At 35.3% G+C, this 25,606-nt stretch overlaps 1 protein-coding gene across 3 annotated transcripts in view; it reads left to right on the forward strand.

Moving 5' to 3' along the window:
* The window catches only part of zgc:113337 (uncharacterized protein LOC503741 homolog), a 35,725-nt gene that overhangs the window by 4,139 nt on the left and 5,980 nt on the right, over positions 1 to 25,606 (forward strand). Inside the window, exons 1-5 of one of the 3 annotated variants that reach the window (XM_062069039.1) lie at positions 1,477 to 1,521; positions 1,615 to 1,701; positions 1,778 to 2,098; positions 16,068 to 16,397; positions 22,021 to 22,305. In XM_062069039.1, the coding sequence (XP_061925023.1) occupies positions 1,494 to 1,521; positions 1,615 to 1,701; positions 1,778 to 2,098; positions 16,068 to 16,397; positions 22,021 to 22,305 (1,051 nt within the window). In that variant the 5' untranslated portion in view covers positions 1,477 to 1,493. Of the gene's footprint in view, positions 1 to 1,476; positions 1,522 to 1,588; positions 1,702 to 1,777; positions 2,099 to 16,067; positions 16,398 to 22,020; positions 22,306 to 25,606 lie in introns of those variants that run through there. The other 2 variants (XM_062069040.1, XM_062069041.1) reach the window with 2 other exon arrangements.

Genomic DNA, 25,606 nt, shown 5'->3' on the forward strand with positions numbered 1-25,606 from the left:
TGATGAAGACGACGTCCAGGAAACCCACAATAATGTGTGTACTCTGCCATATTTAGACAACTGTATGAGTTTAGAGAAAACTATACTCAAAACCTTAGTTTTTAGCTGTTTACTCTGAAAAAGTGGCTTAAGGAAAATCAGAAGTGTGAGCACTAAAAGTGGGTGTAGTATGGACAAATGGGCCCAATTATTTTCATCCATCCATCCATTTTATACCGCTTGTCCCTTTTGGGGTCGCGGGAGGTGCTGTGTGTTTTTATTTTTGTACTTGTCTTAATCCTTTTTGTATGTGTTTTACACTTCTTTCACCTTTCTTTAAAAGCCTAACCAGGGACAAGGGTTGCAAATTAGCCTGTGGCTAGAAGTCTTATGTACTTTGACATCGGTTACCATTGGGTAGTAATGTTTAATTGTACTGTCCCTGTCAAATAAATACATGAAAATGAAAACCCAAATCATAACTGCTCTCTTCATCTAAGACATCCAACACAAATTTAGGAACACACATCAAGGTGAGTTGAGTTCATGAACAGTTTTACTGCACATAACCATTACTGTTACCACACAACACACAAGTCATTTAATTATTTTTGTCAATATAAAGATAGATGCTGTTCTTTTTACTGTAGGTAGAGAAAATGAATAACATTATACGAGTGGGCCAAAGAAAAGGCTAATTAAAATGAAGGGTAACCCTTGAGATAGTTGTTAGTGGGTCCATTTGTACGCTCTCAGTTACATTAACATTGATAATATACATGTGGGTCTACAGATATGAATGCCGTTAAATGTAGCTTTTTTTCCAAGTAGCTTGCCTATCAATGTTGTAAATAAAAAAAATATAAACATGTAAAATATGCGATGTATTATACTGAAACTGTATACATGTTCGAAATAAACTTCAACCAACAAACCAACTTCTAACAAAAGACCTGATAAACCTCTCCAGCTGAAGTTTGTGTTTTGCATAACAAGGCAATTTTTTCTCCAAAAACGTGTAACTCTGACAATAAAAATTGTAGAGTTGTAGTTTAGAATAGACCACAAACGAATGTCCACTGCAGTGGACGTTTACATAGTTTGTGGCATTTTTAACAAGTATTATCTTCAGTCAAATCTGACCTTGACCTGATCTACTTCTACAGTGGACATCTATGCCTGGCATACATCTGACAAAAAGAAAAATACCGAAAACAAATATCCAGTGCAATGGACGTCGGCATAATTTAATGCAAAATTTAACACGTCATCTTCTTACAAAATATCAGATTCACCTCTATTTGTGTTTGACATTTGCTAATTTTTAGGAGGATGTACGACGACCCTGAATGTAAATTGACCTCTCTTTTTTGGACCAGGTTTTGTTTAATGAAATGTAGTCACCATTTTAAAACAATTCGAGATGTCTTTTCATTTCAAATCACGTTTTCAACTGCTTACTGGTTTGTGTGTGACAGAAAGAAAAGCTCTGACTCGCTCACCTGTTGGTTTGCATGTATAAATCTAGTACAACACGACTTAGTAAGAAAAAAAAACTGTCTTATATTGTCGTCAGCACAGTAATTAAAGTTTGATTTCTCCTCACCAGATCTCCCTCTTGTCTTACATGAGCAGAGATGAAGGCGATAATGATGATGCTGGTATCCTGTAGGAAATGTTTGCACGTGTGCGTCCTCCTGTTGGTGATGGGGATACTAGAGGGTAAATCTTTTGTATTCAACTCACTATCACACACGTGCACTTGTCAATACAATGATTGATTATGTTTGTGTCCAAGGTAAGGTAACAGCGCCGGAGCGTACTCAAGCCACCGTTGGGAAGCCGTTCACATTAAACTGCGCCCTTTCAAGGGACAGAGGTGAATCTGTGAGACAGGTGCGCTGGCTGGACGTCCAGAACCAGACGCTGCTGACCTACCAGCCGGGCAACAGGGACAGTGTGAGCGGACAGCAGCACGTGGAGCTCACCCCGTCCTCAAAGGACACCTCGGCCGTCACCATCCAGAGGGTCAGCTTTAGGGACGAAGGATGCTACACTTGCATCTTTGACATGCTCCCTTCTGGTTCCAAGCAAGGGCGCACCTGCCTGACTGTCACTGGTGAGTCAAATGAGTTGATTGTTAACAAAGAAGTTCCAGGGTTGAACAGTGAAAAAGAAGTCAATCAATCAATCAATCAAACTTTATTCATAAAGCGCTTTTTATACATAAAAGAAATGCAACGCAAAAACAATACCCCGATGACCCAGATCCCCCACTAGGCATGCACGCACACAGATACCAAACACACATACACACATATACAACTATATGAACAAATGAACGCATGGCTGAGTACAGAGGAGACATGTGAGTAAACACTATCACAGGAGCCATCTGCACCAGGAGGTCATCAGACCATGGCCACCAGGACACTGACACAAACACGGCCGATAACCCCTAAAAGCAGACGGCTCCTTCTGAGGAACGTTGGAGAGTAAAAATAATAAAATTGTAAAATAGTAGGAACCATGAGGATAAAATACAAGTAAGACATATGAAGATTAAAAAAATATAAAATAATAATAATAAGTAAATAAAAAAGATAAAAATAAAATTAATATACAGTAAAAATGTAACTAAGTCAAATCTTGCATAACTAATAAGATAAAAAAGTAAAATACGAATTACTTCAATAAAATAATAAATATTAGGTAAAAGCCAAATCAAAAAGCCTGCTCTTAAAAACATGAACGTTCTCCGCAGTCCTGAGGTCTTCCGGCAAGCTATTCCATAGACACGGACCATAATGGTGGAAAGATGCCATCACGTGATTTTGTGTCCTGACTTTTAGAATATTGAGGGCAGATGAGTGCCGGAGGATCTCAGGGCCCAGGAATGTTCATAGGGTACAAGCAAACCTGAAAGATAAGAAGGCCCAATACCATAAAAAAACATTTATAAACCATAAGAAGAAGCTTAAAATGTATCCTGAAACACATGGGGAGCCAATGCAGAGATTTTAAAACTGGTGTAATGTGAGCCCGCCTTCTGGTCTTCATCAGGACACGTGCCGCTGAATTTTGGAGTAATTGCAAAGGTGTAATAACCTTTTTAGGATAACCAGAAAGCAGGGCGTTACAATAATCTATACGACTTGTAATAAAAGCTTGCATTGATTGGCGTCTCCGTGTTGCCCTGAGAGAGAACTGGGCAAACTCTGGCTATATTCTTAAGATGATAAAAACCCTTTTTTTGGTATATTTTTATATGTGGTATGGAACTAAGGTCAGAGTCAAAAACGACGCCCAGATTTTTCACTTGTGACGGAGTTAAAGACAATGATTGTAGTTTTGATATGTGTTTCTCTCTCAGGGCCTCAGGGCCAATGACTAAAACTTCAGTCTTTAAAAAGTTGTCTGCCATCCAGGACTTAATATCTGAAATGCAATTAAAAAGAGTATCAATTGGTCTTTGTCATCAGGAGGCATGGAAATATACAACTGTGTGTCGTCAACATAACTGTGGAAATTAATTCCATGTCTCCCGATGACACTGCCAAGTGGATTCATGTATCCATACTGACCACAAATTTTCTGTCTGAGAGAAATCAAATAGTTGTTTTAAAACGAGTTTTTCTAAAGTTTTACTTAAAAATGGTAAGTTTGATACGGGTCTGTAATTATTAAAATTGTCAGCATTCAAATTGTTCTTCTTTAGCAGGGACCTCACCACCGCTTTTTAAAAAGCAGCAGAAAAGACCCTCGTTTGAAGTGAGCAATTTAAGATGTTTAAAATCTCCCCTCTCAAGTGGACCTTTCTTAACAGTCATTTAAAATAGGCCAACAGCTCTGGCAAGTTAAGATAACCACTGTTAACGTAAGAACTCCCAAAGTGCAGCCATTGGGCTTTTCTACCTACAATTCCCAAAAGGCAGCCAAATGGCTGGATTTACTTAAGTGCGAACCGCCCATCTTGTCACCATTGTTCTGTAAATGAGGCTATTGCTCCACACTCTATGCCTCTGCTGCCATCTCATTTGTCACCGGCCTAGCCCAAAAAAAAAAGTTGTAATATAGTGAGGAAAAGTTGTCATACAATATTTTTTAGAAATATTCTGAGAAAGTGTTTTTTATTTTACAAGTCAAGATTATGTAATTGTACAAGATTAATGTCAATTAAATTATTTTTAAAAAGTATTTTCTTTTTTAGAAAAAAAGTATTATTGTGAAAAAAAGTTGTCATTGTACAAGAATTATGTCGGAATATTTTGAGGGGGGAAAAGTATGCCATTTTACAAGAAAAAGGTATGCCATTTTACACGACTAAAGTTGTCATTCGAGAATTTTTTTAGGAATATTCTGAGAAAGTTTTTATTTTCCAAGACAAAATTATGTAATTTTACATAATCAAAAGTAAATTATGTCATGGAAAAGTATTTTTTCTTAGAAAAAATGTATCCATATTATGAGAAAAATTTGTCATTGCACAATAATTATGTCGGAATATTTTGAGGAAAATAAGTATGCCATTTTACACGATTAAAGTCAAATATATTGTGAAAAAAGTATTTTTTTTAAAGTTGTCGTATGAGAATTTTTAAGAATATTCTGAGAAAGTTTTTATTTTACAAGAAAAAAATAAATAATTTTACAAGATTAAAGTAAAATATATTATGAAAAAGTATATTTTTTTAAAATAAAAGTTAGCAATATTGTGAGGAAAAAGTTGTCATTGTACAAAAATTATGCACTGTAAGAATATTTTGAGACAAAAGTTGAGATTTTACATGAACATATATACCATTTTACATGATTAAAGTATCTTGAAAAAAAAAAGTGGAACAAAGTTTGTTTGTTTTTTACAAAAAGTAGTGTGTGAAAAAAGTTGTCATTGCAACAATTATTCACTGTAGGAATATTTTGAGAAAAAGGTTTACATTTTACAAGAACATTTTACAGAAACAAAAACAATATCAAATAAAAACGTTAAACTAAAAAGTCAATGGCAGTTTAGCAAAAGGGCACTTGACTATGGACTACATAAGAAACAGTATTTCTAATCAAATTGGAGATACAGTATGTACAGCTAATATTACTTGCAGTCCTGCAGCAACACAAAAACTATCATTAGATGTCTGAAACGTCCCTCTATTTAGGCATACTCCTCCCCCTAATCTGAGCATTTCAATGGTCCACTACATTCCGATGTAATAGCTGCTTTTACAAAAGAAAGGTGGCTAATTGTCGGTCGTTGAGTGGTACATTTAATTTAAACCAACCGCCTTTTGGCTGTCTTCTGGGAATTGCAGGGGGAGTAAGAAAACCCCGGGACTTCTAGTGTTAAAGCATAAATACAACAAAAACACTGTCCTAACTTCAAAGAGAAAAGTCAATTGTAATGTTCTTAGGTGTCATTCAAGTGTAAAAAGAAGTTAAGCACCATAAAACCAATAATATCCTCTGCCTTAAATACAGTGAAACCTCGATATACGAACCTAACTCGTGAACTCTTGAATAGGGTTCATGAACAGAAAAGTTTTTATATTGAAGCAAATGTCTTCATTAGAAACAATGTAAACATGAATAATGGGTTCCAGCTGTGACAAGAGTCAATATTTTAGTAAAAGTTTGTACACTTTGAACACAATATGAAGCGCTATACAGTACTTTATGTCAAACAAACATAACAAGGGGCTGATGGATCAACTTTCAATAACAAAGCACTCATTTTTCGGCACCCTGCCGACACGCACACCTACTGTCACTAGCCCTGCGGTGCACCCACGGGTTGAAATCACAAGATTCCTTAACTTAAAAGCCATGTTGTTGCAATGATAAGGAATTAAAAAAAAATTAAATCCACTTTACTTGTCGGTTAAACTTCTTGGCGTGCAGCGTGGGAGAGGCAGTGACAACAATGCCGTGGATACTTCATGAATGTTTCAAAGCACACATCACTTGTCCATTGCTTTCTTTGGGCTCATATTATGGTTTATGGTTTGAGTTTGGCAGCACGGTGGAACAGGGGTTAGTGCATGTGCCTCACAAAACGAAGGTCCTGAGTTCAATCCCGGGCTCTGGATCTTGTTGTGTGGAGTTTGCATGTTCTCCCCGTGACTGCGTGGGTTCCCTCCGGGTACTCCGGCTTCCTCCCACCTCCAAAGACATGCACCTGGGGATAGGTTGATTGGCAACACTAAATTGGCCCTAGTGTGTGAATGTGAGTGTGAATGTTGTCTGTCTGTCTGTGTTGGCCCTGCGATGAGGTGGCGACTTGTCCAGGGTGTACCCCGCCTTCCGCACGAATGCAGCTGAGATAGGCTCCAGCACCCCCCGCAACCCCGAAAGGGACAAGTGGTAGAAAATGGATGGATGGATGGATGGGTTTGACTTTATTTTGAACATGCATACAAATACAATGTTTCATCACATTCAGTTTACCATCATAACATGTTTGAAAATGAGTTGGAAGAAGAGTTTAGAGTTTATTTAGTCCTACCCCTTTACTATTTCATGGCAATTAATAACACATTTAATTACTTCTTGTTCTCCATTCATACACAAGTTACTTCACAAATAATACAGTTCTCAATAAATACTTGATCCTTAATAAACTAAACTAAAACTAAAACTTGAACGAGTTGAAAACCCCATGATAAGATGAATAAGATTATCCAATTTTTCAATAAAGCATAAAATGTTTCTATAAAAAGATAAAAGGATTCCGCTTCTTTGCACTTTGTAAACACTTTGAGTTTGAACAGCTTCTTAAAGTGAATCATATTATTACTTTGTGTGACTTCCTTGCTTAATCCATTCCTTATTTGCATTCCACATACTGATTTGCTAAAGGTTTTAAGTGTTGTTTGTGCATACAAATGTTCTAAAGTTTTTAAGGTCATAGTTCTCCTCTTTTGCTGAGAATACATGTACATTCTTGGGTAGCACGTTATAGTTTGCTTCGTACATAATTATAGCTGTTTGCAAATGCACCAAATAATTGAATTTCAATATTTTTAATTAAATAAACAAAGTGCTTGTATGTTCTCTCTATCCAACATTATCTATTATTCCAACTAGAGATGTCCGATAATATCGGTCTGCCGATATTATCGGCCGATAAATGCGTTAAAATGTAATATCGGAAATTATCGGTATCGTTTTTTTTATTATCAGTATCGGGTTTTTTTTGTTTGTTTGTTTTTTTTTGTTTTTTTTTAATTAAATCCACATAAAAAACACAATATACACTTACAATTAGTGCACCAACCCAAAAAACCTCCCTCCCCCACTCATTCACACTCATTCACACAAAAGGGTTGTTTCTCTCTGTTATTAATATTCTGGTTCCTACATTATATATCAATATATATCAATACAGTCTGCAAGGGATACAGTCCGTAAGCACACATGATTGTGCGTGCTGCTGCTCCACTAATAGTACTAACCTTTAACAGTTAATTTTACAAATTTTCATTAATTACTAGTTTCTATGTAACTGTTTTTATATTGTTTTACTTTCTTTTTTATTCAAGAAAATGTTTTTAATTTATTCATCTTATTTTATTTGATTCATTTTTTTTAAAAAGGACCTTATCTTCACCATACCTGGTTGTCCAAATTAGGCATAATAATGTGTTAATTCCACGACTGTATATATCGGTTGATATCGGTATCGGTTGATATCGGTATCTGTAATTAAAGAGTTGGACAATATCGGCATATCGGATATCGGCAAAAAGCCATTATCGGACATCCCATAGCTAACAGATCGTTTTTGTAACACTGTTGGTGAATGAAAACTTTTATAGTTATTTCCACATATTTCTACACAAAAACAGAGCATATTTTGCTTTTTCCATTATTGAAATATTTTTTACCCGCTTATGTTCTATATTTCTATATGATATTTCCAGTTCATTTTATTAATCTATTCTGACTCTCAACAATGTGATTTATTTTACTCTTTCAATGTCTACTCTGTTTAATTGTAATTGTGTCTGACTTTCTCTTCTGCTGTTAGTGAATAGCACTATTTTAGTTTTACTGAGATTCGAAGGTAGTCTGTTTTTGTCAAGGCATGTCTTTAATTTGTTCATTTCTTCCGTTATTATTTGTATTATTTTCTGTGTGTTCTCTCCTAAACAAATTGAAAATTGGACTAACTTGAACACTGCAAAAAGTCAGTGTTCAAAAATAAGAAAAAAAAACAAAAATTAGGGGTATTTTACTTGAACTAAGCAAGATTATCTGCCAATAGAACAAGAAAATTTGGCTTAACAAGTAAAATTAGTTAACCTCAATGAACCCAAAAATACCTTAAAATAAGTATATTCTCACTAATAACAAGTGCACTTTTCTTGATAGAAAAAAAGAGACCTTTTTGCTCAATATGTTGAAAAATATTCTTAAATTAAGTAAATGCGAGTGCCATTATCTTGACATAATGATATGCGCTCGACATCATGATTTTTTTTTTCATGCTTGAAGTAAGAAATTATTACTTTGAAAAAGTAGTTTTATACTTGTGAGTGTTAATGACACAGCTTTGCAACAGTTGATATTCTAGTTTCAAGCATGTTTTACTCAATTTTACAATAAATAAACAATATAGGTCATAAAATCTCAGCAACAAGCTGTAATATCTTACTGAGATAATTTCGGACCAAAATCCTTAAAACAAGTAAAACACTCTGACATAAAATCTGCTTAGTGAGAAGAATTTATCAGACAGAAAATAAGCCACTATCACCCTTATTTGAGATATTTAATCTTACTTAGATTTCAGTTTTTGCAGTGAAGTCTGTTGTAACTTTACAAATGTTGTTTATATCTTGTTTATTGAGTTCGCAAAACCAAAACAACAGGAGATTGTTTAGCCCGCCTACAATGGATGTGCTGCCGGGCACAAAATGGCTGCGGTGTGATACGTTCGTATACGGCAGGGGTCGGCAACCCAAAATGTTGAAAGAGCCATATTGGACCAAAAATACAAAAACAAATCTGTCTGGAGCCGCAAAAAATTAAAAGCCATATTACATACAGACAGTGTGTCATGAGATATAAATGTAATTAAGAGGACTTAAAGGAAACTAAATGACCTCAAATATAGCTACAAATGAGGCATAATGATGCAATATGTACACATCGCTAGCCTAAATAGCATGTTAGCATCGATTAGCTTGCAGTCATGCAGTGATCAAATACGTCTGATTAGCACTCCACACAAGTCAATAACATCAACAAAACTCACCTTTGTGCACTCATGCACAACGTTAAAAGTGTGGTGGACAAAATGAGACAGAAAAAGTGGCATAAAACACGTCCTAGAAAGTCGGAGAAAGTTATATCAATCAATACATGTAAACAAACTATACGGTGAGTTCAAGGACCGCCAAAATAAGTAGGACAAAACGGCGCTCGCCAAATACTCGAATCAGTGAAGCATGTTTAATATAAACAGTGTGCTTCATAACACTTAGGGAGGTTTGTGTCATGTTTGTCCTCCTACAGAAACCATACTAATACAAAAAAATAGATTTTTTTCCCCCTCATCTTTTTCCATTCTTCATACATTTTTGAAAAATCTCCAGAGAGCCACTAGGGCGGCGCTAAAGAGCCTCATGCGGCTCTAGAGCCGCGGGTTGCCGACCCCCGGTATACGGAGACAACGTTCATGCAGCACAGCATATTTTTATCCGGTGTGTGGTGTGTAAATCTAAAAGTCTGTAAATGGAGACTCCGCTGTATGACGATGGATACCAAAGTCCCAATGTGTCATTCTTTTAAACACACTTACAGTAACTGCCGTACAAGTGTAAAAAGAAGTTAACAGCTGTAAAACATTAAAGCAACACATTGCTCGATGTTAGCTTTTTAATGACCAAATGACGCCGCTTCCTGTGCATGTTCTTCTTGACACTGCTTCGTGAGTGTCGTCGCCAAAAAAAGCTAAAGAAAAAGCCAACCGAGCTGATTTCATTCTTTGATACTCCGGAAATGTTTGTAAAATACCTAAAAGTTAGTGAGATGTTGGAATTGTCAACAAAACATGTCCTATGCTGGCTATAGCCACTCAAGGGAAAGTTAGCATGGTAAGTGGGGATTGCTATGATATGCCGTGATGTATTCCCAGCATTATTGTGCTTGATTTAAAGGCCTACTGAAATGAGATTTTCATATTTAAACGGGGATAGCAGATCCATTCTATGTGTCATACTTGATCATTTCGCGATATTGCCATTTTTTGCTGAAAGGATTTAGTAGAGAACATCGACGATAAAGTTTGCAACTTTTGGTCGCTGATAAAAAAAAAGCCTTGCCTGTACCGGAAGTAGCGTGACGTCACAGGTTGAAGAGCTCCTCACATATGCACATTGTTTACACCAGCAGCGAGAGCGATTCGGACAGAGAAAGCGACGATTACCCCATTAATTTGAGCGAGGATGAAAGTTTTGTGGATGAGGAAAGTGAGAGTGAAGGATTAGAGTGCAGTGCAGGACGCCAGGGTGTATCTTTTTTCGCTCTGACCGTAACTTAGGTACAAGGGCTCATTGGATTCCACACTTTCTCCTTTTTCTATTCTGGATCACGGATTTGTATTTTAAACCACCTCGGATACTATATCCTCTTGAAAATGAGAATCGAGAACGCGAAATGGACATTCACAGTGACTTTTATCTCCACGACAATACATCGGTGAAGCACTTTAGCTTCGGAGCTAACGTGATAGCATCGTGCTTAACTGCGGATAGAAACAGAAGAAACATGCCCCTGACTGGAAGGATAGACAGAAGATCAACAATACTACTATTACTTCTACTATCAGGAGACACCGAACCAAACCCTGGACCTGTAACCACACGGTTAATGCTGTCCAGCCTGGCGAAGCCTAGCAATGCTGTTGCTAACGACGCCATTGAAGCTAACTTAGCTACGGGACCTCAACAGAGCTATGCTAAAACATTAGCTCTCCACCTACGCCAGCCCTCATCTGCTCATCAACACCCGTGCTCACCTGCGTTCCAGCGATCGACGGCGCGACGAAGGACTTCACCCGATCATCGGTGCGGTCGGCGGCTAGCGTCCGATAGCTCGTCTGCTATCCAACTCAAAGTCCTCCTTGTTGTGTTGCTGTAGCCAGCCGCTAATACACCGATCCCACCTACCGCTTTCTTCTTTGCAGTCTCCATTGTTCATTAAACAAATTGCAAAAGATTCACCAACACAGATGTCCAGAATACTTTGGAATTTTGCGATGAAAACCGATGACTTAAGCTGGCCACGTGCTATTCCAAAATGTCTGCTTCAACCCGTGACGTCACGCGCAAACGTCATCATACCGAGACGTTTTCAGCCGGATGTTTCCCGGGAAATTTAAAATGGCACTTTATAAGTTAACCCGGCCGTATTGGCATGTGTTGCAATGTTAAGATTTCATCATTGATATATAAACTATCAGACTGCGTGGTCGGTAGTAGCGGGTTTCAGTAGGCCTTTAAGGTTTGTTTTTTGTTTTTTTTAATGTCTTTTAAATGTTTCTTTTTTTTTACTTGTATATTTTTATGTAATTTCTACTTCAGTAGTACTTTTACTTTAAAAAGTACCCAAGTTCTGATAACGTTTCTAGCACCTTTGAGCTTATGGCTACAAGCCAAAAGACAAATCTTACAAATGTAATTTTGGGTCTTTTATTTTGGTGTATTTTTAAATAAGATGAACAAAACAAAAAGCTAAATATGGATATTGTATTGAATCAAAAGCTCACAGTGTGAGTGTTTGATGATCACAAGCAATTGATTAGCATTGATTAAATCCAGGGAAACATGTGTAATGTAAATCATGAACACATGGAGGACGTTTCTCTTTGAGATCCGCATGATTTGCAATCGTAGTGACAGGAAGATCGAGTTCAAATCCTCAAAGCGGTCTCGCTGCATGCTCCTCGTGTAATATCCGCAGCGAGGCCTCCTGCGTTATGATTGCACATTCCATTTAGCTTATTATGGCCTGAGAAAAGACCGCTACAGTGTTATTGTGGATGGGAGATTTAAAGCAACAGTATGGAGGAATCTGACCGTGAAATAACAGCTGATAAAAATTTTAAAAAAGAATAGTGTTGCTTTGATTGCAATGCTGACCATTGCATCAACTACACTACTTTAGTGGTGGACCAGCCAGGACATCCCTCATGTTACTGTTCGAAGTTGTGTGCTCTGCTTGTACGCATAAAAAGCATATTTAAATTAAATGACACGACAGTAACAATAAGGGGGGACCCTTGAGCATAACATTTTTTTTTTTTTAAACAATCTTCCAAGAGGAAATTATTCAAACAGAAATACAGCGGTGCCTTGGCTTTTGTACGCCTCACTTTTTATATGATAACATTTTTGACAAAACATTTGCCATTTTTTCCGTATTTTGCACGGCCAAACATTGCAAGTAACAAACAAAAAAAACTAATTTAAATTGAGTATAAACCACCTTAGAGGCCACAAAAAGTTGCAATTACCAGCATTTTGATAAAGAAGGTGAGAACCATTATTGGATTTTGACTACAGCTTGTTATAAAGTCTGAATGTAACACTCCCCTGCCCTTCTCCCTCTTCACACATCACCCTCTTTGCCAACAGTCTTCAATAACAGGAAAAAGTGATTTATTTATTTAATTTCTGATGTACAATAATTCAACATTATTTTCTGTAAGTGAAACTATAATCATTCTCTGTAAACATTTCTTTTCTTTTCATGTTTTTGGTTGTCTGGAACAGATCCATCGGACTTGCATGATTTATAATGGGAAAAGTTGCTTCTGTTTTCAATATTGCAGTGTTTTAAGTAACATGTCAGCTTTCTTAACTGTCATGCAAGTTTATAAAGAAGTTATACCAGTGATAATAGGAAAACATAGAAGAAAAAACAAATGTAACTTGAAATAGCGAGGATGTAATGCGAACGTGAGTGGCATTGCCAATTTCTGGCCTCGCAACTGTAAAAAGAAGTTAAGCAGTGTGTTAGGGTGTAATATAACATTATAAGGACAACAAAATAAATGCAGATGTACAGCCCAACATTCTGCCGTTGAAAATGAATGTCAAATTCAACATGTCTAAGTGTAAAAATTAAGCTAACCAGAATATATTTAAATAAAATACAGAATTTTAAGAACAAAAATAAAGGTGTCATCTGAAGGTCATTTTTGTCGCAGTTTTTGAAATCTGTTGCTGTGTCATGTACGTGTAAAAGGAAGCTAATCACTTTTGATATTAAGACGAGAAAAACAACAGCATTCTCTCAACACATAATGTCATCCAAGTTTGAAAAGAAGTTAACCGGTTTTAATATTAAGACGACAAAAACAACAAAATACTCAACGTTGGTTCTGTGACGGAGCACCTAACTCAAAACACTTGTATCACAAATCAATATCTCCCGTTAAAATGAATTGAAATCAACGTAATCCTTGCTCGGCCACATAAAGCAGCAACATTTTCACATGCAACATGCTTTTTTAAAAAGAAAACTTTTAGGTAAGAAATATTGTATACAAACAATACAATATAATGTACTACTAACAATTCAAGTAGTTTTATGAAGTAATGTAATAATAATGGGCAGCACGGTGGGAGAAAGGGTTAGTGCATCTGCCTCACAATACGAAGGTCCTGAGTAGTCCTGAGTTCAATCCCAGGCTCGGGCTCGGTAGAAAATGGAAGGGTGATTTAATGAGGCACCTGGGGATAGGTTGATTGGCAACACTAAATGGTCCCTAGTGTGTGAATGTGAGTGTGAATGTTGTCTGTCTATCTGTGTTGGCCCTTCGATGAGGTGGCGACTTGTCCAAGGTGTACCCCGCCTACCGCCTGAATGCAGCTAAAATAGGCTCCAGCGACCCCCAAAAAGGGACAAGCGGTAGAAAATGGATGGATGTAATAATAATGTACATAATTTACCTTGGAGAGTAGACAGGGTAAATGATGTAGTAGTAGGTTCTTCTCTGTCAAACACACCATCAGCAGCTTTTCCATTTTTCTCATGGATAATTGTATTGTAACCTTCTTGGCTGGCGTAAGACTCATTCTGCTTCAGTATAGTGCAGACTAGCGGTGATTGCTAGTGATCGGTAATCAAAAAGGTTAACCAACGAATGAGATTTCTCTACAGAATTTCCTCTCTGGTCAACAAAAGCACCTTGAGGATTCTGGCGGGAACTCTCGTTCAACCCTTTTTCTTATACGCATGCACCTCCTGGTACCCTAGCACCTCCAAAACCCTCAAATCTAAACTCCAAACATCTCAGAACAAGCTAGTCAGGTTACTTCTAGACCTCCACCCCAGATCACACCTCACTCCTACCCACTTCTCTAAAGTGGGCTGGCTCAAGGTGGAGGACAGAGTTAAACAACTTGCACTGAGCCTAGTCTATAAAATCCGCTACACCTCCCTGATACCGAAGTACATGTCAAACTACTTCCTTAACGTAAATGACCGCCATAACCACAACACCAGGGGGTGCTCCACTAACCACGTTAAACCCAGATTCCGATCTAACAAAGGTCTTAACTCATTCTCTTTCTATGCCACATCAATGTGGAATGCGCTCCCAACAGGTATAAAAGAAAGGGCATCTCTATCCTCCTTCAAAACCGCAATAAAAGTTCACCTCCAGGCAGCTACAACCCTAAACTAACACCCTCCCCGGATTGCTAATAATCAAATGTAAACAATCAAATGCAGATACTTTTTCTTTTTCTTATGCCTTCTGATCTCTCTCTCTCTCTCTCTCTCTCTCTATGTCCACTACTTGATGTCCATATCCCCCCCCCCCCCCCCACAACCCCCCCTCCCTCCACACCCCTGATTGTAAATAATGTAAATAATTCAATGTGATTATCTTGTGTGATGACTGTATTATGATGATAGTATATATGATAGTATATATCTGTATCATGAATCAATTTAAGTGGACCCCGACTTAAACAAGTTGAAAAACTTATTCGGGTGTTACCATTTAGTGGTCAATTGTACGGAATATGTACTTCACTGTGCAACCTACTAATAAAAGTCTCAATCAATCAATCAATCAAATTGGCTTCGCCGAGATGGCGACACACTCGGTCATGTTTTTGATGATTTCTTTCTTTATTACAATAAATAGTCTCCACTTCTCAGCACTGTCCTTTACACTCATTTTCTTTAGTCCCATGGTTGGAAAACAAAGTTATGTCCATCTCTGGCTATAAGCTCATGCTAGTGAGTAAGACAAGAAGTTTGGGGCAAATATTACAAGGTTCATTGGGACATTTGCTACACCAGCTAATGGCGGGGAGGTTTGTAACTCAAATTTTGCTTGCAACATCAAGCATAATAATTATCTGAGAGACAGCTCTTATCTCAAAACACTCCTAAGTTGAGGTAACACTGTATTGTCCTGCGAGAGTAGAAAGAATTTGAAAATGTCATGTAACATTCTATTTGTGGTCCTCTTCTTCTCTCCTTGTTCTGTGCAAAAACAAATAAATGCCACAGAAAGCCAAAGAAAAAGCAAAACACAATCCTTAATGCTGTCTGATCTGAGGTCAAATGAATGAATTTTATTTTTTTCAATTTTGGTCCAATTATTTTTGCGCTGTATTTGTCAGCTGTGTACTTTTTTCCACTTTTGACTTTTTAAGATTGAATTTACTTCGGATTTTTCTGCTTTTGTTAGTTTTTTGCAACCCCCACCCAAAGAGACGTGTGTATCTCACGGTATATCATGACATGCGCACATGTAAGATATATCCTTACCAGGTGCACCTAACAACATGTTAATAAAACATATTTTTACTGCTCAGAGAGTGAAAAGAACAGGTTTTTTTTTTCTGCTAAGCACAAACATCTGTTGCAGATTTGCACCCGGTTTCTGTTTTGGCTGCCATATTTTGAACTATTTGCAGACACTCCCAAAATGGGCCCCTAGGTCTGAAGCGTCACAATAATGAATGGAATAAATATTCAGGTGAAAGAGTGCAAAATAACAAGAATCTTGCAAGAGATGATGTCACTAAAGATGATAATAAAGTGATATTGTCTTCTTCTTATAGCATCAGTGACAGTAGACAGCAACAAGACTGCCATCAGCGGCAAGACGGCGTCCCTCTCGTGCTCTTACGGTTTGCCCGAGAAGGTACAGCGGGTCACCTGGAGGTACACCTCGCAGCAGGGGGCCTCCTCGGATGTGGCCTCCTTCGCCAAGAGGAGCGACCCCATGATAGAGCCTCCTTACCAGGGTAGGGCGTGGCTCAGCGCCTCCTTGTCGGACAGCACGCTCACCCTCCAGCCTGTGGTCATCCAGGACGAGGGCTGCTACACCTGCCTGTACAGCACGCATGAAGACGCGCCCAAGAGCTCCACGGTCTGCCTCTCCACATACGGTAAACATGGTTTGAACATGCAATCAAGCTTTATTAAACATAGAAACGTTAAGAGTTGTAGTAGAGGTTCTTCTCAAGATGACATTTTAGGCTTATTTTTACAGAATACTGTTAAATTCTACCAAAACTGTGATTTCACTCACTTTTCTAAGTAATTTCTCAAGTGTGTGCCTGTGCAAGAAGTTAATTACAACTAAAAGTGTTACATAAAAGCACATTTAGGTATGGTTTTACATGTGGAAAAATGAATTTAACCACTATTCAAAGTACCATAAAAACAACAAAACAATCCTAACACATCTAGATATTCTTATACAAGTGTAGAAATACGTTAATCAATTTTAATAGGATGGAAAAACCATTTAACGCTTGTTAAAACTGTTATACAAGTGCAAAATAATTGAACCACTGGTAATATCAAGATAAAAAAAACATGAATAAACATGTTTTAAACATTGGTAACATTGTCATACAAGTGTAAAAATAAGTTAACCACTGTTAATAATAAGATGAAGAAACAAAACACTCCTAACAAATTAAGTTATTATCATTCAAGTGCAGAAGTAAGTTAAATCACTAATAATATTAAAGATTTAAAACAATACAACTCTCCCAACACATTTACATGTTGTTATGCTAGTGTAAAAATAAGTTAACCCCTATTATTAAGATTAAAAAACAATAAAACACTCCCAACACATCTACATCTTGTTATGCAAGTGTAAAAATAAGTTAACCCCAATAATATTAAGATTAAAAAAACAATAAAACACTCCCAACAGATCGACATATTGCCATACAAGTGTAAGAATAAGTTAATCACTGTTACTATTAAGATTAAAAAAACAAAAAACGCTCCTAACAAATCAACAAATCTTGTCATACACGTGTAAAAATAAGTTGATTACTGTTAACAATGATACAAAAAAACACTTCTAACACATCTACATATTGTCATACAAGTGTAAAAATAAGCTGATCGCTGTTAATATTAAGATTAAAAAACAATAAAACACACCTAACACATCTACATCGTGTTATGCAAGTATAAATATAAGTTAATTAATGTTAATAACAAACCACTCCTAACTCATCTAGAGCTTGTCATGTATGACAATAGTACATATTGTCATGCCGATGTAAAAAAATAAGTTACTCGCTGCTAATAAGATTAAAAAACACTCCTAACACATCTACATCTTGTCATACAAGTGTAAATATAAGTTAATCACTGTTACTATTAAGATTAAAAAAACAAAAAAACATTCCTAACACATCTACATATTGTCATACAAGTGTAAAAATAAATCAACCACTAATAATATTAAGATTAAAAAACAGTAAAACACTCCTAACACATCTACATATTGTCATACAAGTGTAAAAATAAGTCAACCACTAACAATATTAAGATTAAAAAACAGTAAAACACTCTTAACACATCTACATATTGTCATACAAGTGTAAAAATAAGTCAACCACTAATAATATTAAGTTTAAAAAACAGTAACACATTCCTAACACATCTACATATTGTCATACAAGTGTAAAAATAAGTTAATATTATGATAAAAACATAAAACATCTAGATATTGTTATAAATATGTCTAAAGCATCCAATCGTTATCAATTGCAGTTAAACACTGTTTAAATCTTGAGTAGAACAAAACGTTCATTTTGAAAAAAAAAAAGTCAATTCCAACCTTCTTGACTGTCACTTAAGTGTAAAAATAAGTTAACTGTTACTGTGAGTCCGTAAAAACAGACAAGAAAACACTAACTAGAGGATACGACAAAACACTTTGCCTCAACTTTGCAAAGTATTTTAACTTTTTTTTTTACATTCTTGATTGTCACGCAATTGTAAAAGCACGTTAACCAGTGTCTTTCTAAGTAACTACCGGGTACTTTGTTTAGGACAAAAACAAACACATGCTAACATTAGTCTCCACTTTCTTGCTGCCCTCAGTCTCCTCTTGGAAAACATTTTATTGATCACAAAACTAATATTGCTTGCTGGCATGTGCGGTGTGTTTTATAATCATTTATGTGATTCACAACAGCAGTATTTTTGCAGTAGAGCACTTATTGTACACGTAGTTGTTCCTAACGGTGTATGTCAGTGCTTTTTTTGGGGGGCGGGACGAGGGGGGGACGAGGTCAAGGCTCAACTGGGAATTTGTAGGAAAGCCCGGAATGTGTGCGCCTTAAGACTGGAATGTTGAGCGAGTCTTCCTGAGTGTAACGACCCAGCGTCCACGTAAAAGACTCCAGAGAAGAGAGGTCCTGATGCATGACTGTTGTCAGTGTTTGCGACACACAGTGGCTGCTTGTGTACGCTTTGGTCCCCACTCCTCCATCGCGTGGCCTCCATAAACACATGTGCTTTTGTTTGCAACTGCACAGTACAGTACAGTAGGTGTTCTTATTGGTGCAGCACAATTAGCATTTGGATTGTTATCCGAATGCTAATGTCTATCATACCCTCAAGTACTGCTGTGGACAATGTCGTGCCTCTACTGTACATGGTGCCCTTTAACCCTGACAACTATCTATTGTCATCTTCTTATTCATGAATTAGCCACGTAGACGGTAATAAAAGCCATGTATACCATAAAAAAGTATTTGAAAAAAATAAGTACCGGTAATTAAAATTCAAAATATATCATTTTAATATTTGTAGTCCATCCATTTTCTACCGCTTGTCCCTCTCTGGGTCGCGGAGGGTGCTAGAGCTTATCCCAGCTGCACTCGAGCGGAAGGCGGGGTACACCCTGGACAAGTCACCAACACAGATAGACATTCACACTCACATTTACACACTAGGGCAATCAACCTATCCCCAGGTGCCTCATTAAATCATCCATCCCTTTTCTACCGCTTGTCCCTTTCGGGGTTGCGGGGGGTGCTGGAGCCTATCTCAGCTGCATTTGGGCAGAAGGCGGCGTACACCTTGGACAAGTCGCCACTTCATCTCATTAAATCAAATAGAGTAAAATAAAGGCTGAATTTGATACACTTCTATGACATGTCTCTACTAAAAATTGTATTTAATGTATTTGATTTAATTGTATTTATTTAATTGTAGTTTATTTTAATGTTAGTTTATTTATATATAATTTATTTGTATCCAATTTAATTTGATTTGGTTTTATTGGAATTTAGTAATTTCGCAACAATTTATTTATATAAAACGTATTTATTTTATTGTAACATCATGCAATTTATTGTAAATGTATTTCATTTCAATCTAGTTGAGTTGACTTCAGTTGGTATGCAACTTTGCTCCAAAAATGATAAAATAAAATATGAATCATATACAGTAGCTATTAGTTCTACAACACTATGACATGAACTTCATGGAAAAAAGACAATCTTTTTCATCTCATTATTTGATTCACAACTTATAAACAACTATTTATTCATGAGAATTGCATTTATATATGTATTCATTCATTAAGTTATTGTAATATTAAAAGTCAATGAAAGCCCTAGAGCAGGGGTCCCCAAACTTTTTGACTTGGGGGCCGCATTGGGTTAAAAAAATTTGGCCGGGCTGTATATGTATATATATATATATATATATATATATATATATATATATATATATATATATATATATATATATATATATATATATATATATATATATATATATATATATATATATATATATATATATATATATATTCATTGTCTTTATATTCCAGCGAGTTAATCCGTTTTGTCATTTAACATCAATTAACATTGATGTTCATCAACATTTAACATTGTCACGTTATCGATGGGAAAATTCATTTTTAGACAATATGATTTGCCTGAGCGCCTAGGAGACACCGAGAGTAACAAGCGGTATAAAATGGATTAGAAAGGAAAGATAAAATAAAAAAATTAAAATTAAAAATTAAAATTAAAACACTTTGTTTTTTAACTTGGGACTTCCCGTGGTCCGGATTTTGGATGCTGGGGGGCCGGATCTGGCCCGCGGGCCGTAGTTTGGGGACCGCTGCCCTAGAGTCTCTGTTTACAGAGTGTCAGTGAACTCACTTCACTGCTACTAGCCAAACGATGCAACGGTAATATGGCAAAAATTAGACAAATGTATTCATCTTGGGGTTGCCGGGGTGCTGGAGCCTATCCCAGCTGCACTCAGGCGGAAGGCGGCGTACACTCTGGACAAGTCGCCGCCTCATGGCAGGGCCAACACAGATAGACAGCCAACATTCACACTTATTTATTACAGATTGAGCACAGGAATTGAATGAACAAATGTGTTAGAAATCGCTATGAAACGGGGGAAAAAAGGGGTAGGATGAAATAAACTCTGCTTCTTCCTACTCCTTTTCAGACATTTTGTAATGAGAAAGTGGAAATACAGTATGTGATGTACAATGTTGTAGCATGATCATACATAACTTTACACCACCGTGCACAAAATAAAAATAATTTTAAGTAAAAGAACCATGATAAACATTCTCAATTTATTTCATCCATCCATTAATTCATTCTTAAACTAATCTTACTTATCTCATCATATGAAATATGACTTACTTCACCAATTATTATTATCGAATTCTTACTATTATTTATTTATTTATTTGTGTTGTGATTACTTATGGAGTTTATTGTGAATAAATTGTGAACAGGAAGTGAACAAAAAGTTTTGCAACTGTTATGTAAAGAAAAGGGGTAGCTCTGCTTCTTCCTACTCCTTTTCGAACATGTTGAAAAGAGAAATTGGAAATTGTGATGTATCATGTTGTATGCTTGCATGTTCGAAATAAACTCAAACTCAAACTCAAATAATATTGAAAGTAATGCTAATACTGCTACAGTTGTTCACCATCAATAAAATAAAATACAATTTAATTAAATTCACACTGCAACAGTGTAGGTATATAACTGTGCCTTTAATACATTATTGTAAGTAATAAATAAGTAAATAAGTTGAGTATAAATGAAAATAGAATGGGTTTAAATACATAAAATCCAATCCAGAGCATTGTTGCTATCACAACAAAGTGGAATTCCTTCCAATTTCACAGCAGCTTCAAGGATTGTTCCTGAGCGTTCAAAACCAAATAAATAAAGGCTGAGGAGTACCACTACAAGTCCGACAAGCCTCTGGGCTGAAAGTACAATGGATAAAAAAAAAACACAAAGTACTCGTGCCAACTAAAAACATTCCTTCTCCTCGTGCTCTGGGAACAGAAAATTGAAAGCAGAAGTTTTCTTATAGAAAAGTGGACTCATGGTTTGGAGGTTGTTTCTTTTAAACCAGGGTTTATCTTAGACCAGAGTGTAGCCTGCGGCTAATTACCAAATCTAACGGTTTTATTGTTGAGGTATGTTGGTAAGTGTTCCGAATAAAGTAACGAGTAATCTAATTAAAGGAGCCATACATAATAATTTCATGTCAAGTCATCATTAAATGGCCCTGATATCAAAAAGCATCATGTTCTTTTCAAATACCTCTATAACTGATAACGGTAGTTCAGCCGGGGTATGCTCATTTCAAAATTAGATTTACAGCCCCGAAATGTTATCGTTTTCATTTCGATGTCCCGCCCTCCACCAAGAACTTTGGCCACAACAGCTAACTTCTATGACTTTCTCCTGACAGCGCTGCCCAAACCTCAGGTGATCTACAAGAGTACGTCGTCCGGGCTGATCGAGGCCAACTGCAGCGCCGTGTCGCGGCCCCCCGTGGAGATCGTGTGGAACGTGGAGCGAGACAACCGCACCTTAGGCCCTCCCGTCACCACACTGCTGCCCCAGGAGGACGGCACCACTCTGGTGGTCAGCACTCTCAGCCTGCGGTCGGGCCTGCTGAAGGACGTGTCCGTCAAATGTCTGGTGCACCACCGAGGCCTGGAGGCCCCCATCGCCGTCTCCATGAACACCAAAAGTCAGTCACAGGAAGAACCCTATTCATTTTTTAATTGTATGCCTACAAGAAACAATGTAGTAGGGTCAAAGGTCAAAACACTACTTACAAAAACCAGACGTGCATGTAAAATTAGGTTGAAAACTTAGCTATTTGTGCAAGAACCCTACTGATTTTGACTGGCAGCCTAAGCTAAAGGTGTCTGTTAAAACAAGAGCCCTACTAATTTTGAATGACAGCCTATATTAGATGGAATTTTTACCTAAAATTCCAAATACTTTTCAAATGTTCTTGTAATCAGACGATATTTTCGGTATATTAGATGGAATTTTTATGCAAAATTCTAAATACTTTTCAAATGTTCTTGTTATCAGACAATATTTTGGGTACATTATATGGAAATTTTACAAAAATGTTAAATACTTTTCGAATGTTCTTGTAATCAGACAATATTTTCGGTATATTAGATGGAATTTTTACCTAAAATTCCAAATACTTTTCAAATGTTCTTGTAATCAGACAATATTTTCGGTATATTAGATGGAATTTTTACCTAAAATTCTAATTACTTTTCAAATGTTCTTGTAATCAGACAATATTTTCAGTGTATTAGATGGAAATTTTACTAAAATTTCAAATACTTTTCAAATGTTCTTGTAATCAGACAATATTTTCGGTATATTAGATGGAATTTTAACCTAAAATTCCAAATACTTTTTAAATGTTCTTGTAATCAGACAATATTTTTGGTATATTAGATGGAATTTTTACCCAAAATTCCAAATACTTTTAAATGTTCTTGTAATCAGACAATATTTTCGGAATATTAAATGGTATTTTTACCTAAAATTCCAAATACTTTTCAAATGTTCTTGTAATCAGACAATATTTTCGGTATATTAGATTGAAACTTTATTAAAATTTCAAATGGTTTTCAAATGTTCTTGTAATCGGACAATATTTTCGGTATATTAGATGGAATTTTTACCTAAAATTCCAAATACTTTTCAAATGTTCTTGTAATCAGACAATATTTTCGGTATATTAGATGGAATTTTTACCTAAAATTCTAATTACTTTTCAAATGTTCTTGTAATCAGACAATATTTTCAGTGTATAAGATGGAAATTTTACTAAAATTTCAAATACTTTTCAAATGTTCTTGTAATCAGACAATATTTTCGGTATATTAGATGGAATTTTTACCTAAAATCCCAAATACTTTTTAAATGTTCTTGTAATCAGACAATATTTTTGGTATATTAGATGGAATTTTTACCCAAAATTCCAAATACTTTTAAATGTTCTTGTAATCAGACAATATTTTCGGAATATTAAATGGTATTTTTACCTAAAATTCCAAATTCTTTTCAAATGTTCTTGTAATCAGACAATATTTTCGGTATATTAGATTGAAACTTTATTAAAATTTCAAATGGTTTTCAAATGTTCTTGTAATCGGACAATATTTTCGGTATATTAGATGGAATTTTTACCTAAAATTCCAAATACTTTTCAAATGTTCTTGTAATCAGACAATATTTTCGGTATATTAGATGGAATTTTTACCAAAAATTCTAATTACTTTTCAAATGTTCTTGTAATCAGACAATATTTTCAGTGTATTAGATGGAAATTTTACTAAAATTTCAAATACTTTTCAAATGTTCTTGTAATCAGACAATATTTTCGGTATTTAGATGGAATTTTTACCTAAAATTCCAAATACTTTTTAAATGTTCTTGTAATCAGACAATATTTTTGGTATATTATATGGAATTTTTACCCAAAATTCCAAATACTTTTAAATGTTCTTGTAATCAGACAATATTTTCGGAATATTAAATGGTATTTTTACCTAAAATTCCAAATACTTTTCAAATGTTCTTGTAATCAGAAAATATTTTCGGTATATTAGATTGAAACTTTACTAAAATTTCAAATGGTTTTCAAATGTTCTTGTAATCGGACAATATTTTCGGTATATTAGATGGAATTTTTACCTAAAATTCCAAATACTTTTCAAATGTTCTTGTAATCAGACAATATTTTTGGTATATTAGATGGAATTTTTACGTAAAATTCTAAATACTTTTCAAATGTTCTTGTTATCAGACAATATTTTTGGTATATTAGATGGAAATTTAAAAAATTTTTTGAATACTTTTCGAATGTTTTTGTAATCAGACGATATTTTCGGTATATTAGATGGAATTTTTACCTAAAATTCCAAATACTTTTTAAATGTTCTTGTAATCAGACAATATTTTTGGTGTATTAGATGGAAATTTTACTAAAATTTCAAATACTTTTCAAATGTTCTTGTAATCAGACAACATTTTCGGTATATTAGATGGAATTTTTACCTAAAATTCCAAATACTTTTTAAATGTTCTTGTAATCAGACAATATTTTTGGTATATTAGATGGAATTTTTACCCAAAATTCCAAATACTTTTAAATGTTCTTGTAATCAGACAATATTTTCGGTATATTAGATGGAATTTTTACCTAAAATTCTAATTACTTTTCAAATGTTCTTGTAATCAGACAATATTTTCAGTGTATTAGATGGAAATTTTACGTAAAATTCTAAATACTTTTCAAATGTTCTTGTTATCAGACAATATTTTTGGTATATTAGATGGAAATTTTACAAAAATTTTGAATACTTTTCGAATGTTTTTGTAATCAGAGGATATTTTCGGTATATTAGATGGAATTTTTACCTAAAATTCCAAATACTTTTCAAATGTTCTTGTAATCAGACAATATTTTTGGTATATTAGATGGAATTTTTACCTAAAATTCTAATTACTTTTCAAATGTTCTTGTAATCAGACAATATTTTCAGTGTATTAGATGGAAATTTTACTAAAATTTCAAATACTTTTCAAATGTTCTTGTAATCAGACAATATTTTCGGTATATTAGATGGAATTTTTACCTAAAATTCCAAATACTTTTTAAATGTTCCTGTAATCAGACAATATTTTTGGTATATTAGATGGAATTTTTACCCAAAATTCCAAGTACTTTTAAATGTTCTTGTAATCAGACAATATTTTCGGAATATTAAATGGTTTTTTTACCTAAAATTCCAAATACTTTTCAAATGTTCTTGTAATCAGACAATATTTTCGGTATATTAGATTGAAACTTTACTAAAATTTCAAATGGTTTTCAAATGTTCTTGTAATCGGACAATATTTTCGGTATATTAGATGGAATTTTTACCTAAAATTCCAAATACTTTTCAAATGTTCTTGTAATCAGACAATATTTTCGGTATATTAGATGGAATTTTTACCTAAAATTCCAA

Source organism: Entelurus aequoreus, linkage group LG14, assembly GCF_033978785.1.
Source record: "Entelurus aequoreus isolate RoL-2023_Sb linkage group LG14, RoL_Eaeq_v1.1, whole genome shotgun sequence".
NCBI lineage: Eukaryota > Metazoa > Chordata > Actinopteri > Syngnathiformes > Syngnathidae > Entelurus > Entelurus aequoreus.